We start from the raw sequence: 18992 nt of genomic DNA on the forward strand, positions 1-18992 counted from the left end.
TATAACAAAATAAAATACAAAAAGTCACATGCCATCATAAAAGCTGCTCAATTGAGTTTATTACAAAAATGTTCTAGTTGTTCACAGGTCATACATAAACCAAAAACAAAAGACTATTAATGGGAAAGTGCAAGCAATGTCAGCTTTGGCTTTGTACACTATGTCCATCAGTCAGCCACCTGCCCTCCAGAAACTCCAGTCCAGGTGGGGGTATTGCACTAAGCAAGATTGCTCAGTTGGCCAGGTGAAATAGCATGCAACAACTGCTCTAAACATTTGTTAATAAATAGCTATAATCACTTTTATATGTGTACTTAGATTTATATTATTACATTATTGGCTCCAGTTATTACATTTTTAATGATTTTTTTAATCCAGCTAATAATGCAAAAAACAGCCAATAATGTAATAACTTATTACAACTATTGATTACTTATAACATTATAAGCAAAACGTTATAACATCGCCATTAGCAGTCATTATATTATTGGCTGCTAACAGCCCCTCTAGTCTTATACCGTAGTGCCTCAAAGACTTGTGCCTGTTCCGCCCCAGCTCGTTGACTTGTGCCATAATGGAGAGTGAGATGTGGTCTCCTGTGGACACACACTCACCCTGGAGGAACACAAGGTCATCCTCACTTTCTCTTTCAATCCATACATCAGCTGTTGGCCTTGTGCAAACACCATGATTCATTCATGACACGGTTCCACACATGGTGTGTATGGTGAAAAATAGAACAGTGAGCATGTCAGATTGGTCTTCTCAGCTGTACGTGCTCAAATGTCTGACTGCCAGTTGAATCATTTAGTTAGTTTGGGGGAACCTAAATGGCCGTTAGCGTGATAGGGAGACAGAGCGCCTGGAGTCTTAATAGACCCTCATAAACAATAAGTGGAGAAAAAGGGTGACGGAAACAAAATGGCATGTGCAGTAATTGCACTCTGTCAATGTGGTGAGAGGCAATCTGTGCTCTGTGTTCTGTGTACTGTGCTCTGGGTGGGTGGGTGGGTGCTTGTGAATGTTTGTGTGATGAATTGCACTTCTAGGGAGACAAGAGGACAACATACATTTGTTTCTATGGAGATGAGATGATCATTTACCTAAATCATAATAATAATATGAATTCAAGTTGAAACTGTCCCAAAGTCTGCCTCAGGTCTTTGATTGTAATGGACTAGGCTGTGATCAAAGAGCAGGGGCAGCATCACATTTCCATGCAAATTGTAGCTCAGGCTCTGTGTGTGCTCTGTGTTTAGAAAGTGACTGGAATCTAAAGAAGGACATGTTGTGTTTTGTATGTGTGTGCACTCACGAGCATGCCCATATATGATATATGAGTGACTGCTACTGAGAACTGAAATGGTAAGACAGTTCTTGATTGCAGACAAATCTTGTTTGCGTGTGTGTGTAATATTTCCTGACCTTCATACTTGTAAGTAGAGTTGCTGTTGCCATGCAGAGACCTGTTTGTGTATTTGTGTGTCTGTATGTGAAAGAGAGAACACTGTCCCCACGATGTCTTTACAGAGGAGTCTTTTCCCCCTTCTTACCAGGTTGTAGATTCCATTCTGCCACCTTTGACATCACTAGCCTTCAGCAGAAACAGTAAGTGTTTGTTTATGTGTGGATCTCATGGGTAAGTGTGCTTCAAACTCAAGGTTGTTTTGTTGTGTGCTGTAAGTATGCAAGTGTGTGTTTGAATTTTCGCTTTTAGCTGCCATTAAGTCTGAGTATGTGCATGCTACAACTAAAGTGTTTGTGAAAATGTGTATGTGTAAGTAAGCAGTTAGCAGCCTAAGTTTCCATTTACAGATGGTGTGTGTGTGTGTGTGTGTGTGTGTGTGTGTGTGTACGTGTGTGTGTGAAACATAGTTGAGTGGCGCATCGTGAGCCTGCGGGTGCTGTCAGACCTAGCATTGTTGCTCCTGAGCCAGGAGGAGCTGGAAGAGGATGGAGGCGAGAGGAGCTGCTCCTCAAATGCCAGGCTTCTGAACCTCATCTCTGAGGCCCTCTTACCACAGTGAGACCTCTCTCTCTCTCTCTCTCTCTCTCTCTCTCTCTCTGTCTCTCTCTTCTGAACCTCATCTCTGAGGCCCTCCTACCACAGTGAGACCTTTCTCTCTCTCTCTCTCTCTCTCTCCCTCTCTCTCTCCCTCTCTCTCTCAATTCAATTCAATTGGCTTTATTGGCATGAATGTGCGATACACTGTTGCCAAAGCACTTAAACAATAACAACAATAATAATAAAAACAACAATAAAAATAATAATGGTAATAAAGGAACAGATAAATTAATTAAATACATGCAAAATAAGACAAATAAATACATTAAAAAAAACATTACAGTTATAATAATTACATAAAGAAAAAAGGCCTAAGGCCTGCTCTCGGAGGATGTGGCAGGACTGCACATATTCAGATGCTAAAATGTTACATGTCTCTATTTCCCCCAGGAGGAATGGTAGTTTTTGTTGGTCCGTTAGCTTTATGAAACCAGGGTGGATGTCTTCGAATTGGTTGTAATATGCATTTCTTATATTGTGGTATTTTGTACATTCCGCCAGAAAATGAGGCTCAAATGGTGTCTCTCTCTCTCTCTTCTAAACCTCATCTCTGAGGCCCTTTTACCACAGTGAGACCTGTCTGTCTCTCTCTCTCTCTCTCTCTCTCTCTCTCTCTCTCTCTCTCTCTCTCTCTCTCTCTCTCTCTCTGCCCATCCCTATGTCCCAGTCAGACCTATCTTAATAATAATAATAATAATAATACCTTTTCAATGACCCAAAGCGCACAGTCATACCAGTGATGGTAAGCTACGAGAGTAGCCACAGCTGCCCTGGGGCAGACTGACGGAAGCGTGGCAACCAAGCCCTTACTTATTCTCTCACTCACATACTCACTCTCTCTATCACACGCACACGCACTTCTTGGTCGACTGTGTATTTCCAGTTTTCTTTGTCATTTATCACCCATGTCTTTCAACTTTTATACATCTTTTCCATGTCCTGGCTACTGTGTACTAGCCCTCAATGTGTTCTTTTCCCGCTACATCTTATTGATCTTCAGCAGTGCTGTGGTCCTGTATGTGTTGGTGTTGGTGCTGTGTTTGTGACAACAGTACTGTGTGCATCCTCAGGTATGAGTCTCTGTTGCTGGAGCCTGACCCCGTACCAGTGTATGCTCTTAGACTGCTTGCATCACTTACAGAGCACAGCTCCCAGATCAGCAGGTAAGCACGGTTCAAATATACTCCTAGCGCTCAAACAAACAAATGCAACTTGGCTTTATTCAAGTAAGGCTGCACCGCTCTCAGTTAAACAACAGGGACATCTAACCCTTTTTCAGCAGGAGTGGCATCCTTAAGATGGGAAAAGATGTCCCTAATTTAAAAAAAAAAGTTGTGTGTTTCTGTCATTGATGGCCTGGTGGCTGTGTGCCTCCATGCAGACCTCTGATGCACGGCAGATTTAGAATCCTTTCCTTCCATAGCTTCCCGACTGAAAGGCCCAAGACAGCTGTCCTTTATGATCTGCTCACACATTTCCACCCATGTTTCCAACCATTCCTCATGGCAGCTCCATTTCTGAATCTACTGCCAGGTGTTTCTTTCCCTCCCTGTGCAGGGCTTTTAAAATAGAGCGATACGGAGATGGATTGCCTATGTATTCTTGGCGCTAATATCAAGTGGTTCTTTCATTTACCAGAAATAACTTTTAGCGTGCAATGCCATCGGGTGGATTAACATTAAGATTTTGGCGGAAAATAAAATTGTGTGTGTGTGTGTGTGTGTGTGTGTGTGTGAGAGAGAGAGAGAGATAGAGAGAGAGAGAGAGAAAGACAGTTCTGCTCAGTAGTCTGACAGTGAGTGAGTTTAAGAGATTTGCTTCACTCAGCACACTGTGTTGCACAGGGCTGGAGTCCTGCTGTTGGATTTCCTCTCCTTTCCCCTCCTCTCCTCTGTTCTCCTCTCCTCTCCTCTCCTCCCTTCTCCTCTCCTCTCCTCTCCTCTCCCCTCCTCTCCTCTGTTCTCCTCTCCTCTCCTCTCCTCCCTTCTCCTCTCCTCTCTGCTCAGTGCTGAGCTACACACTGTCAAGGCCAAACACTCACATTTTGAATCGGACCATTTAGTCTTTGAAACAGGCTACTGGAGAAACAGTCATATTTCTCTTAAATAACAGTCCCTCCTCCTGAGCACATTCCCTCAGCAGCGTCATGGAGGAACAGTCCAGTACATCAGCACAGTTCCTGCTGCACCTCCTTGGGTTGAGGAGTTGATGGAGGGTCACCTCCATTGAGCAGTAGAGTGGAGTTTAACATTTCCAGAGCAGGGTGGAGGTGTGTGCTGCTGGGGAGCAGCTAATGGAGGTCTGCTGTCCTGGCGAGGAGCAGCAGCAGGAGGTCTAATGAGAGGGAGCGCCTGTGATAGGCAGCGCTTATCTCCCCCTCATCCTGCCTGCCGCCGCCTCTCATGGCTCCCATGCCCCCCGCCACATTGTCTCTCTCTGCCACTGATAGAGCGGGCGCCGCGCTGAACTATTCAAATTGGTGTCAGCAATCGCGCAACATGCGTCTGCGGGGTGGTATTTCCCCCCGCCTGAGAGACCCATTACACCTACAATGGGGAAATTAAATTGCATTTGCCTGCGCTTGATAAAGTCATAAAAAGGAAAAAAAGTGCAGACCTCCCCCTTGATGGGTTCTTGGCTAAATTAGATTGCAAATTGGGACATTACTTGGGCCCTACAAGCCACCGTGGCCATCCTTCATTATCAGGATTTGATAGGAGTTCAAACTTTCCAATTAAGTGAACCTTTGGCCACTTTTTTTCCCTTTTGTGTAGGCATGGGGAAGTATAGAATATGTGTGCTCTTAAGTAACTCAACAGAGGCGCCAATGTTATCTGAAAGAGAGTGGCACCCAGAAAGCTGAAGTAATGATGTGGGTCTCAGTGCCACTGTTTAGATTGAATGGGTGCATGCTTGTTTGGGAGAGGAATGTTGTTGTTGAAGAAGTTATTGAAAAAGACGCTATGCCATTGTTATAATTGGGTATATAGGTGTGTTAATGGGTTTCTGATTAATTCAAGGTTAACAAGAGCAGGATTGCTGTGGTTCCTCTGTGTGAGATACACACCAGTTTTATTTGTGTGTGTGAGAGAGTATTTGCGCCTGTGTGTGTCTGTGTGTGTCTGTGAGTGTGAGTGTGAGTGTGAGTGTCTGTGTCTGTGTCTGTGTCTGTGTCTGTGTCTGTGTCTGTGTCTGTGTCTGTGTCTGTGTCTGTGTCTGTGTCTGTGTCTGTGTCTGTGTGTGTGTGTGTGTGTGTGTGTGTGTGTGTGTGCTTTCTGCTGGAGTCAGTTTGATGTGGCAGTGGTGTGTCTTCCCTGAGGAGATACAGAGAGGTGAGACATGCTGCAGCCCTGAGTCACAGAACCTCTCAGAGATGTCCACACACACACACACACACACACACACACACACACACACACACACACTCACACACACAGTGTGACAGGAAGGGTGGGTGCACATATCCCTCTCCAACTCAGAGTTGTCCCTGGGTTATTGGAGCGGACAGGTGTGTATGCGTGCTGTCTCTGACAATTGGACTCCGGTCCAGGCTTCGCTGTGAGAGAGAGAGAGAGAGAGAGAGAGAGAGTGAGAGAGAGAGAGAGAGAGAGAGAGAGAGTGAGAGAGTGAGAGAGTGAGAGTGAGAGTGAGAGAGAGAGAGAGAGAGTGTGTTTTGAGGATGAGGTCTATGCTGTCATGTGTCAAGTGTACTGGTGGATGGGCGGATATGGTCCCATGCACTCTCTCTCTCTCTCTCTCTCTCTCTTCATAAGTCCATTCAGATGAAGAGCTTAAGTCAAGGAGATGAGTGACTCTCATGATTCATTGTGTTAGCTGCTGCTATAAAATGTGAATTTCTATCGATGATTTGACAGTTGGTTTTTATGTTTCTGATTTGCAGACAAAAAAGTCTTGGATGGATGCATGGATGAAATCATTGTTGTATTGATTATAAAATATATTATAAAATTGTCTGCAGAGGCTGCGAGGCTTTTTTCAGTCAAGTGGCACAGGGAAGCCAGTCAGCCAGTTGACTTTGTGTGTTCAGTATAATCCATGATCTTTTGTCAGTCTGTGCTATTTTGGAGGAAATGTTAACCTCATATATGCAGGACCTAGAGTACAATGCATTAAGCAGAAGCTGCCTTTTGGATGGAACCAATCCTTCTTAACGATTGAAAGTCGGGTATAAGTGAAGGCTGTCCCTCCATGACTGGAGTGCATTGGGATTGTGATGGATTGAGTGAGAAGGAAGAAGATCAGGATAAAGGAAGGGGGAACATGGAAGGATACACTGCAGAGGGAGGATAAAAGACAAACATCCATGTTCTTTACTCAAGGCAGCACCGTGCCTCCCAGCACACGTTCTGCCCACCCCACATTAGTTTACCCAGACAGCAGTGATTTGCTTGCAGCGGTACAAAAAGAGGATGGTTTGCATCCTTTATGGAACTGCACAATCCAGGCCTAACCTTTATCTCTGAAATATCATCGCTGGCGCGCAGAGGCTGTGACGGATGCTAAATGTCAGCCGCGCGGCGTGCCATTAGGAGCCGCTGAGCGGCAGGCAGGCAGGGCGGCGTGCACCTCAGCCACTTCTCCGGCTCATGAGATCAAAAGGTTGCTGGGCTGCCGCCACAATGCCACAAGTGTTCCACCCACTCTTATTAGAGGCCCGGGCGGGCGGTTCTGGAGTGACATTTCCCTGTGCAAATGCCAGTCTGCACAGACACACGGCAGCCATGGAAATGCAGGATTAATAGCAGACGGGCTCACACTCTGCCCCTGGGCTATGAGCATCTATCAGAAAGACTCGTCTGTGGGACAGGCTGCTCCTATCCTGTGCAGTGTGATGACATGGGTCTTGGTGTTCAGTTCCTAAACATTTGGTGTCTCTCCTTTATTACATCTCAGCTACATCCAAGTAAGTCACATTTTTGTCTTTGGTAACAAACCAGAAGACCTTGGGCCCTATCTTGCACCCAGCGCAATTGACATTGTCACCGACGCATGTATCATTCCTATCTTGCACCCGGCGCACAGCGGGATTTTCCCTCCAGAAATTCTCAAAAAGTTTGGGGAGGTCCTTCCTCCGTTTCCTCAATGGAAGAACCTCCACTGGTGTAGAGTCTGTGGCGCGTATTCAGACGCTATTTTAAGGACGCGCGCTTGGCCGCACAGTAGGCTACACGTCTACACGAGAGATTTACACCAATTTTTTGGCAAGGCATATATAATTACAAGGGAATATTTACCACATGAGGAAATCATTGTGATATCCAAGATATTTTAAAAATAGGCATACATCTAGCGTACACATTGACCCAAATGATTCAGGTTAATTGTAATGGCGGTTCTGATGTCTGCCATCTCCTGGCAGATGAGCTGGGGACAGACGCACACTGTCCCTATCACAGTCTGCAATAAGTTCGGCTATACATGCAGTTATGTCAGGTCTAGTACGACATGCTGGGGAATTCATAAGATTTCCCGTAACACCCGACAGCCAAGAGAGGGCTAAGCAGGCGTTCTGGGAGAAGTATGGGTTCCTTGGCGTCCTTGGCGCTATAGACTGCACCCATATTCACATAAGTGTTTTACACAACATTGCCATGAATCATGGATGTGTCAATGACATAAATGAGGATAGATTAGAGGACTTTAGAAGACGTGAGGTTGAACTGCATGTGCCGATGGGTGCAATATTATTACCATGCATACATAACCTAGTGATTCAGTGAGGGTGAACCCAAAACATCGGAAAGTATGTTTTTGTGACTTTTATTTCAAATATGTTGCCACCAAAAATCGAATGCTAGTAACTGAAAATACTCGTTGAAAATACAAACGAGAAATGAAAAGTAGAAACATTTCTCCAAACAAGCATGAGAAAATATTGCCGTGATTGTTTCTGGTAACACACGTTCTGGTGGCCTCAAGCCTAATTTATACTTCTGCATCCCTCTCCGTCCTCGAAAAAAAAATGGGCGGGCGGGGGCAGGCGGTTGATTCAGAAAAAATTGAACGTACTGGTCGGGCTTACATACTACTCCGACGGCTATGCGTCCTAAAGCCTATTCAACCTATTCAACGCCAGACCGCTGGGTGGGGTAGCTACTGTTTGTCGAGCCCGTAGCTACCACATAACCTCTTTATTGGAAGTCATTGATTGTTTTTCCTCCCAACTGTCACTGACATGACACGGATGCTGCTTCAAGACCTGTCGGGCAGGTGCAGTCACATGGGCCTTGGAGACATGTAGCACAGTCAATACTAACATGTCTAATGCTATATATTCACTTGAGTAGGCAAATGTATCTCCATCGTGGTGGTCATTTTTTTGTGAAAAACATTGCGACTTATAACAAAACGATATGCTTATCTTACATACAATACAGAAACTATTATAAAACGATCCAATAAAATGAATACGTTCTTATTTTCTTTGGTATTTTTGTCACATTCATACTGCAATGATCGCTGGGTAACCTTTGATTAACTACAACGCTATGACAATGCACTCATTGGCCACGAGACGGTTGCCCTTGTCAAAAAGTGGTAACGTGAATGTGGCACTATGAAACAAAGCATGCACACTTCCAACAAAATTACCCCCCAAACTCTGAGGACAGGGCCAGAAAAATAAACCCACGGTATTCATCATGCATCATACATCATACATCATGCAGTGTTATAGTTATATCAGACACACAGCAAGAACATGCATACCTCAACATACAGTTGTGGGACTGCGATTTCAACCATGAATATGTTGAAAAACACATACATTAGCACACTTACTAATGATCATCTGCCAGGCTCTCACACACGAAAAGTTGATTCCAAAACTCTCGAATTTAAGACAGAGTGGACTGACAATTAGGCTATGCATTTGTGCTGCTTGTGGGCAGGACAAAACCGATGTGTTTAATCTGCAACGAGACGGTTGCCCTTGTCAAAAGTGTTAGCATGAAACGTCACTATAAAACAAAGCATGCACACTTCGAACAGAAATACCCGTAGAACTATGAAGTAAGGGGCAGAAAATTAAACCCACTGCAGTCTTCATACCAATCCACATGCAGTGTTATAGTTATATCAGAAACACAACAAGAGAATGCATACACATGCCAATAAACATTATTCTGATTCTGATACCTCAACATACAGTTGTGAGACTGCCTTTTCAACCATGAATATGATGAAAAACACATACAGGAGCACACTCACTTATTATCCTCTGCCTGGACACCTTTAATGCCCAATTTTCAAGAAGACGATCTTAGAGAAATCGTTGTGTGTGTGGTAGTCGTTTATTGTATAAATTCCTCCTCCCTGGAATCCTCACAACAGCGAATGATGGCAACTAACAGACAATGGTTGATGGTGGAGCTGCTGGACTAGTTTGAGTTATAAGCAGAGGACGTGCTTGTAGCGATTTGAGCGACAACTACAACAACAACAGAACAGGAGACAGGTGGTACGTACGTTTACTAGATTTTCCGCTAAATCAAGCGTTAGCGTATTCACAATAACTCTCAAAAGTGTGCTGCTAATAAGTACAACGTTGTCGTGCCGATTATGCTCTCACACGCCACCCTCATTGAGGCAAAAGTAATGTTTGACTCAAATGTCTAAATAGGTTCTACACATACATGAAATACATTTCCTATTTAATAGATGCAAAGTAATTCTGCTGCCAGCATTACTCCGTAGCAAATTACGTTAGATGTCAGTTGAAGCTGGTTGGAGAAGGCACTTTCAACACCGAGCCACCAGCCAAGAGACCAACAGTGGTCGGGAGAAATGTAGCCTACTTTTCGAGGGTTTATATAAAATACGATAGCCTAATGCTGCATGCTGTGCAGCTTTGTAGTTTACCAAAGTCGTACTAAAACATTTTGACAGAAAACAGGAAATGTGAGGTCCTGACATGTGTGATTCCGGAAATGATGTTGTTTGGAAATGATGTCGTAAACTGGCCAATCACAGCCAAGGGGGTCTCCGACTCTCTCCGTCTCTTTAAGAAAAGTTAGAAAAAAGCGTTTGTCTCCGACCAGCTCTCCGACGGCTCTCCGACGGGTCGGATGGGCGGCAACACCTGGGTGAAGGTGTTACCAAGGCGTGCCAAGGCGTGCCAAAGTGTCCCTCTACGACCAAATCGGAGAGAATCGTAGAAGTGTAAAAATGCCTTCACGGTATTCCTCCAGGTAATTCCGCCATTATAATACCAAGCCGCTATGGAATATGCGCTCCTCGCTCTTAAAGGGAATGTGAGATGACGCTCTGATTGGTTTATTGCATATTACGCCCAAACCACACCTATGGCTGAGTAACCTCCTTTGGACCAACCCATTTGACATTTGCGCCGGGCTCAAGTGTGTTTTTTCCGCCGTTATAATAGCAAATGCGCCATAGAGCCACCCACACAGCTACTTGCGTTTGGCGCTGTACTACTTGCGTTTCTGATTGTTAAAATAGGGCCCCTTATGTGGTAATGTGCCTGAAGGATATGCCTTTACCTGCATTTTATCCTTCGTTCTGGAACTGGAAGAAAGATTTGCCATTTTTCCCCAGCGCTATGCCAGCTGTGCCCTCTGCCACACCAGAACAGAACAGAATTTCGCCCAGTTCCATCATGGGCAGACATGGCCCTGTGAGCTGCCGCTGCTGCTGCCACCCCACCCCACTCTCATCCTGACCTGATTCTTCTCTGTGAGCACCAAGAGCAGCTGCCAAGATAAATGGGCGACAGGCTGGCGTTGTAACTCACTGCTCTCCTAATGGAATATAGTGGGGCCTTTAGTGGGCCACCCAGTGCCCTGCTATGTGCACCTCTGTCTGTCCCTGTCAGCAGACAAAATGGCCCCATTCATCAGGGGTGCTAACACGGCCATCTCCAGAGCCCCGCATGATTACCACACCGCACCGTGCCGCACCTCACTCTCCTCTCTGCCCTCGGACGGGGCACCGTTGTTCCATCAGCCAAATATGACTTTAATGGCTGGTTGTCGTCAGGGTCACAGAGATGGATGAAGGAACACAGAGAGAGAGGAGAGCGATACGTTTGTGTGTGATTGTTTGTGTGAGTGTTCCAATGAGTCTAATAACAGATGACCCGTAAACTAGGGCCAAAGATCCCTGCAAGCCACAATCCCACATTTGGACATACACATGTTAGCTCCAGGCCTCCCATACTGAGGACATAATTACCCACTGCCCCATAAGAATTTTAATTATTATTTCATACTGTACTGTTGTGTCTTGGTCTTCTTACTCTCAAGGTTGCCTAATTACTATGTGTAGCCTGTGCCACCTCAGACTGCACATTTGCATCTAATCACCCAGAAAATATGACTCCGAGTCAGAGCAGAAAATCACTGCTTGTGTTTGTGGAGTTCGTGACCTTGGCCAGGAAGTGGCCATTGAGCCAGTGGAGCCGCACCACTCCCAGTCGCTCTAACTGGCCAGGGCTCCTGACAGCTGTCTCCTCAGGGGCCACTCTGTCAGGTGGGCAGGAGGCACGTCTCGCGGCAGCACCATGCATCATTGTTTAGCAGACGGCAGGCAGGCGGGCGGGCTAATTAATATTCCCATCTGACCTCCGCTGGCTCATTTCAATCCGTCTCCAGTCTCGGCACCCTGCCCTGCTGCCACTCTGAGCTCTCCGCACCCCTACATACAAGGCTGTAATTGGTTGTGAATCAAAGACCATAATCAATAAGGGAGCACGGAGCGTCGTTTCCAATAAAGGCATACATTACTCCTGCCCACTCTTTCATTCTTTCCTTCTCCCCCTGTCATTCTTTCTCTCTCTCTCTCATGCTCTCACTCTTTCTCACTGTCTCGCTCCGTCGCTCCACACACAGGATTATTCAAAGGTGCTTTTCTCAGATGGCTGACCTCAGAGACGCTGGTTGTTCACGCCCCATTGCTCCCACGCTGTAGTTTAGGGTAAAATGGTCAATGACACTGTCACCATAATGAAGATAAAACAAATGTACGATGAATGTGGGTGCATGTGTTTAACATATCTTGCTGTGTGGTTGTGTGTGTGTGTGTGTGTGTGTGTGTGTGTACACACTGTGATAAACATGTTTCATGTCTCTCCTTCAGGCTCGTCAAGCAGAGTCGTCTCCTGTCTGCCATCTTTCAGGTCGTCATGGTGAGTGCCCTTCCTGTTAAAACCCAATGAAACGTTTTGGCTTGTCACCATTGTGTGTGACTTTACCTCTCAGAGCTAGATGTGAATCATCGTCCTTCTCCACCCACCCCAGCCTTGACGTGAGCGGGAGAAAATCACCATCAGAAAAGCCTGAGTGCTCTATTGCACTTCTCTGCCTATTGGAAGATTACTAGATGTTAGATTTGGAAGCTCTTTTTATTGGCCCTGCCCGTGTGTTCATTCCTCCACTGACTGATTTTTTTCCTGCTGTCGTCAGAAATCTCCAGCTGTGAGGATATAACTCACAACCTGTTTTCTGCTGCAAACAGCCTTTTCAGCCCCATAATACAGTGTTTGCAGTATATATGTCTGTAGTTGTGTGTGTGTGTGTGTGTGTGTGTGTGTGTGTGTGTGTGTGTGTGTGTGTGTTTGTGACTCACTCCGTTGAAGCGTAGAGACTTGTGCATTCACCTCTTGAGTTATTATGTAGATGAGGCCAGAGAGGATGGCTCAGTGAAGTCTGTGTGTGTGTGTGTCTGTGTGTGTGTGTGTGTGTGTGTGTGTGTGTGTGTGTGTGTGTGTGTGTGTGTGTGTGTGTGTGTAATTGGGTGACAGAGCTAATGGAGTGAAGAAGAGAGACCTGTCCTGTACAGCAGGTTGTGTGTAGTCATTAGGCTGGTGCTTGTGCTCGTGCTGGCGTCTCCCTGTCAGCAGTCTCACTCCCCGCCTGCCCTCTCACTGGGAAGGAAGGGGACTCTCCCAGCCCAGAGAAGAGTGCCTAAACATGTGGATGTGTTTGTCTGCGTGGGGATTTGCTTGCCTGACTGGGGTGTGTGTGTGTGTGTGTGTGTGTGTGTGTGTGTGTGGTTGTGTGTGTGTGGTTGTGTGTGTGTGGTTGTGTGTGTGTGTGTTTGTACTTGTTCTTGTAAAGGTCAGGCTATGAATATGACTATTGGTTATTGCGCTGGAGAGACATGTCTTGGTTGTACAGGAGTTCAGCGCCTCACCACCGAAGCGCTCTGTTTTCTCATCAGCAGGACGCTATAATTACCTGCTGCAGAAACGCTGGGCTCCAGAAATAGCAGTGTGACTTGAGATTCAAATCTAAATGATTTGTCTCTGACATTCAGGCTTTATGGCTCTAAACTGGTGCAGGTCCCCCATGTGAGTCATCCACTGCTGGAGATGTCTGGAGCCACTACTGGGCTGCATCCTCCCATCTCCTGTTGTTTGTTTGTTTGTTTGTTTGTTTGTTTGTTTTGATGCTGATTGCTGAGCCTCCCTGAATTCCTGTCAAAGCTGTGGTGCGTAGGGGTGGGCGATATGGCCAAAATATTCTATCACGGTATTTGTCATTTTATATCACGGTTACGGTATATATCACGGTATATTAAAAGTATGGTGACCAGATTTGAGTTTGTGAAAAAGAGAACATTTCAGCGGTGGCTAAATTATCCACAGACATAGGCTTTACAGTATCATCATTTATTTATTGACCCTTATGAACACTATGTTGCAGAAACAATACTGCCTTAATAGGCTATTGGCCTAAGCAATAGTGGGCCAGTATAGGCCTACTTTGTACTGAACGTTTCCATTGAATCTTTAAATAGTAAGTTTAAAACAAAGTGCATGTAGTGACATTTTAGTCCAGTGCTTGTGGCTTTCAGTGGTTCTTTAATGTACTTTCAGAAGATAAATCAAGTGTTAAAAAACTTTCTTTTCAATGTTTGTTCATATGTTATAGCAATAATGATGAGAAAAACTTTTTCTTATATGGCCACGTATAAAAATAAGAAAATTAAGAAGTTGGCCATTACACATACGCCCCATTGACCGCTTCAGCCCGTTGGTGCAACAGTGAAGACGGTCCTGTAAACAAACGCAAGTAAACGATGGAGCTGCGTTTTATCTGGATAAAAAGCATATTAGCGTTTACATTTCCCAACCAATTTCATTTTTATCTTCAAGGGTTTATGATCTACGTGGAGTACCAAAAAAAACCCTCCATGCTACTTAGAATCTAGATAGTTAAGCTATAAACGCCATAGACATATACACATGTATGCTATATGTCTATGATAATCGCTGCTAGATGCTCACTGTTCTTGTGCTCCCACAGCTCCTTCACTTTGAAATACTGAAAAGAAATCTAAACTAACAAAATAGTGCATCTTAAACTACTACTATTTGACCATCATTGAGAAAAATGGAACAGAATCTGCTAATAAATGGCTACACTTGTATTATACTCGTATTATACGGCTCTTCAAAATGTTCAAAAAAGTTCCGTTGATTTGAATGGGCCACCCCAGCATTTGCACGTCTGTAATGTCTTGATTTTCACTGCTGCGATAAAGTAATGACGCTGTCATTGGCAATGGGTGTCGATGCCCAATTGTAGTAGTTACCCTATCGTAGTCCCACACATCGCACATGCTCCAAACACAAACGGTTTACGGCAGAAGGCTCAATATCAACATATCTGGCTTGTCTTAACGCATAATATAGGTTTATTTAACGTAATGTTTTATAATTTTGTAAACGGTTAACAGCATAAGGCTCAACGTCAACATATGGGGCTATTTTGTATTACTGTTACCAGTAATGAATGCACTGCTTAACTAATAATTCAATAAACATGAAGCTTAACATCATAAACCTTGGTGGATTACCTGGCTCGTTGTAACAGTGTCGCAAAGTGAAGCAAGCGCGACTACGATCGCAGAGAGGCATGGCATTTACCTGTCAGCTGTAGCCAGAGGCGTCCTCTCTCCCCTCTCCTTTCTCCTCTCTCCCCTCTCCTCTTTCCTCGCCCCTCTTTCCTCTCTCCTCTCTTCTTTCTCCTCTCTCCTCTCCTCCTCTCTCCTCTTTCCTCTCTTCTCTCTCCTCTCTCCTCTCTCCCCACTCCTCTCTCTCCACTCCTCTCTCCCCACTCCTCTCCTCTCTTCTCTATCCTCTCTCCTCTCCTCTCCTCTCTCCTCTTTCCTCTCTCCTCTCTTCTCTTTCCTCTCTCCTCTCTCCTCTCTCGTCTCCTCTCTCTTCTCTCTCCTCTCTCTCTCTCTCCTCTCTCCCCGCTCCGCTGCCTGGTCTGCTCTCTGCGGGGGAACCCTTTGACACTGCAGATGTATGGGGATTGAACCGGCATTTGTTTTCATTGAGTTCTCAGCTAACAATCACAGTTGTCAGATGATTTACACGTCAGTCCAATTCAGCACTTTGGGCTGGCTGACGTCGATTCAAGACAGCGAGTTCAGTATAGAGAGGGAGAGAGAGCGGGAGAGAGAGACCGAGATGCAGAGAGAGAGAGAGAGAAATTGTGATTGGCATTGATCCATTGGGCCACAGCCATGCTGGCCTCCCCCGGGAGAGTAGCTGGTTGGATACTGCGGCCCTGCTGTTCTGGGTGGAGGATGGAGGGTGGAGAGGGCTGGGGGCGACTCACTGCTAGAGGCCATGTATTAGGACTCCGCTCTGGAGACAGCCTGCTGGTGCTGAGCACTGGACCCAGTTGTGCACTTATCAATGCGCTAGGTTTGAAGTGCCTCATTTGCATCAATTGAGCTGCGGTTGAAGCTCGACTCCTTGTCAGGTGCTTGTGGGGCTCAAGTGATACGAATCCCAGCGTAGGGGTGTATATCACTAAACACACAGCAGCATCTTTCCCCCCGTCACGTCGCTGATCGCTTTTCTAAATCCCTAGACAAGCAGACGAGGCTCTGAGATCCTGGCTTGTCTGTGTGTGCGGCTGCATTGGCTTTGATGTCACCTCACAGAGGGAATCAGAGAGGAGAGGCTCTGCCAGGGCGGCATGTGTCGACACGTCTGTTGGCAGAGGAGCTGACGCAGCCGGCCAGGTGTGCGGCACATCTGTGTGTGTGTGTGTGTGTGTGGGTGGGTGTGTGTGTGTGTGTGTGTGTGTGTGTGTGTGTGTGTGTGAGGAGGCCTGGAGCAGGAGGAGGTGGCCAGCCCAGGAAAGTTGGGTTAGAGGAGGAACTGAAAGAGACTTGTGGTGGAGTAAGTTAGAACTTACTTAGAAGCCTTTCATTCAGAGCCACTTCTGCTGCATTGGAGGAAGATATACTGATGATGTCTGCCAATCAACCTCATAACCTTGGAATGTCCAACCCTCCCGGCCCCAACACACACACACACATTCACACACACAGAAATACACACACAAACACACTCACACATATAGACACACACGCACACACACACACACCAGGCTTTAAGCCAGGCATGCGTCCGTGCGTCTTTCGGCCGCACTGTTCTAAAATAATACAAAATTGGAGGCACTACTTTAAGGCAGACGCCCTACAGACGCCCTGAGTTTTTCATCCCCTGTTTTTCCGGTAATAATATTTCAATCACAAAAGAAAATAATAACAGATTGAAATGAACAGATAGTTCACGTAGCACTACACAGACACGTCTAATGCGTGAACGTTAACGGCAGTGTTGCCAGGTCCGCAGTTTAGTGTTTAGTGCAATAAAAAGCCATATTACGCATCCGTGATTTGTAACACTATTTACACATGTATGAACTATAAGTACATGATTTAAATATAGTGAAGCAACATGATGAGGTGTTTCAGTTGAAATAAGGTATTGCATTAACTACAGTTAATGCATATGAAGTAAAAACAGTACATTCATGTTGTCCAGGCACTACAATAATATGTCAAAACTCCGTCGCGTGGGAGGGGGCAGGTTCCCCGACGAAGTGTCATCTTTTCCACAAACTCAAATCTGGTCACCCTACACGTAGCATATAAAAAAATAAAAAAAAATAGTAACTTCTTATTTGGGTCAGCCAAGTCTAACACTATATTACTATCACCTGACCAGTAGCCCCCTGCATATATACATACAAGATGTACATGGCAGTTCTGGCTTTAATTTCTTCTGTGTTGGTATGATTTTCAGTTTGTGTGGTACACTGATGTACATCATATTTGACAATTAAGCAAAAATATTGCAACAGACACACCAAAAAATATTACCTGAATTCCACAAAATGTGCACCTCAAAATGCAGTAAAATAGCGTTTCAGACAGTTAGAAATAAAAAGAATTGACGGGGGGGGATGCCCCCAGACCCCCCTACAATACTTGTGCCTGTGACGCGCGCTTGCTCTACCGCGTTAGGTTCAATGACAAAATGGACCCTCCCTAAAAAAAATCCTAGCTAAAAGCCTGTCACACACACACACATGCACACACGCACACGCACACACACACATGCACACACACACACACACACACACACACACACACACACACACACACACACACACACACACACACACACACACACACACACACACACACACACACTAGATAAGTCATAGGATGTCAAACACTTTCCATAAATCGTTACAGAAATGAACTGCTGGTAATGGGAACAGATTCGCATCAGTTGTTCCAGGGCTCTTTGGTGTGTAACCATTGTCTTAGTCGTGGCACTGCATATTTATTTCACATCAGTAATCATGACATGGCTGGACGGAGTGGTCCGCCTCCAACCTCTAGCCTGTTGTTTGAGCCCTGTGCATCTTGGCTCTCCTCTCCCTATGTTTAAAGCAGCGGCGGCTGCTGGCTGGATGCAGGCTGCGGGGCAGAGCACTGACGGCCTCCTGGATGCGAGTGTGTGATTTATTCATGCCGATGCTGAAGGCTACACACTCATCTCCGACCCTTCCACCTCTCCTGCGCCCCGCCAGCGGAAACAAGGCGGATAAAGAAATTATGTCGGCCCTTGAAATTCCTTCGCGGTTCATTGGGGGGGGTCTTAAGAACCAGAGCAGGGGAGGGGCAGGGGAGCAGGGGTCCCCAGAGTTAGTGGTCCGTTTCCCTGCCTGTCAGGCTGTGTGCGCACCCCCCAACAGCACCACCTCCATAACAACCCCCTCCTGTTCCTGCTCATCCAGACCCCAATTAAAGCCTCTATTGATTTTGATTTGTGCGTGTGTACGTGTGTGTGTGTGCTAGGTGTGTGTGTGTGTGTGTGCGTGTGCGTGGAAACAAAGAAATGTGTGATCTAGAATTGTATTGGTAGGTGTATTTTAACAGTGAGAAACAGAATATCAACAAAAAAATCCAGAAAAATGCATTTTATAACATTTATGACTTTATTTGCATTTGATGCAAAAAATAAGTATTTGAACCCCTAGCAAAACTGACTGACAAAAATGACTTAGTACTTGGTGGAATAACCCTTGTTGGCAAGCACAGACGTCAGATGTTTCTTGTAGTTGGTCACCAGGTTTACACACATCTCAGTAGGGATTTTGGTCCACTCCTCTTTGCAGATCCTCTCCAAATCTTAAAGGTTGCGTTTTCAATGGGAGGGAATGAGGTTCAAGCCCAATATTCCACGTTACATGGCCCCATCCATAGTCCCCTTGATGCGGTGGAGTCGTCCTGTACCCTTGGCAGAGAAACAGCCCCAAAGCATGATGTTTCCACCTCCATGCTTGATGGTGGGTATGATGTACTCTTGGGGTCATATTCAGCATTCCCCCCCCTGTCAAACACGGCAAGTCGAGTTGATGCCAAAGAGCTTTATTTTGGTATCATCTGACCACATTCTGTCTCCCAATCCTCCTTAGAATCATTCAAGTGTGCAATGGCAAACTTCAGATGGCCCTGTACATGCGCTTCCTTGAGCAGGGGTACCTTGCGAGTGCTGCAGTACTTCAAAAAATGACGGCGTGGTGTGTTGCCAATGGTTTTCTTGGTGACTGTGGCCTGCCTTGAG

General features: G+C 45.6%; 1 protein-coding gene across 1 annotated transcript in view; it reads left to right on the plus strand.

Moving 5' to 3' along the window:
* ulk4 (unc-51 like kinase 4) overlaps positions 1–18992 on the plus strand; it is a gene marked incomplete at its 3' end in the record, with an annotated part of 104516 nt that overhangs the window by 58262 nt on the left and 27262 nt on the right. The window contains exons 27-30 of the mRNA XM_080857342.1: positions 1557–1608; positions 1876–2023; positions 3136–3228; positions 12182–12230. Of these exons, the coding sequence (XP_080713468.1) occupies positions 1557–1608; positions 1876–2023; positions 3136–3228; positions 12182–12230 (342 nt within the window). The remainder of the gene's footprint in view (positions 1–1556; positions 1609–1875; positions 2024–3135; positions 3229–12181; positions 12231–18992) is intronic.

Source organism: Sprattus sprattus (genome assembly GCF_963457725.1).
Source record: "Sprattus sprattus genome assembly, chromosome: 19".
In the NCBI taxonomy this organism is placed as follows: Eukaryota; Metazoa; Chordata; class Actinopteri; order Clupeiformes; family Clupeidae; genus Sprattus; species Sprattus sprattus.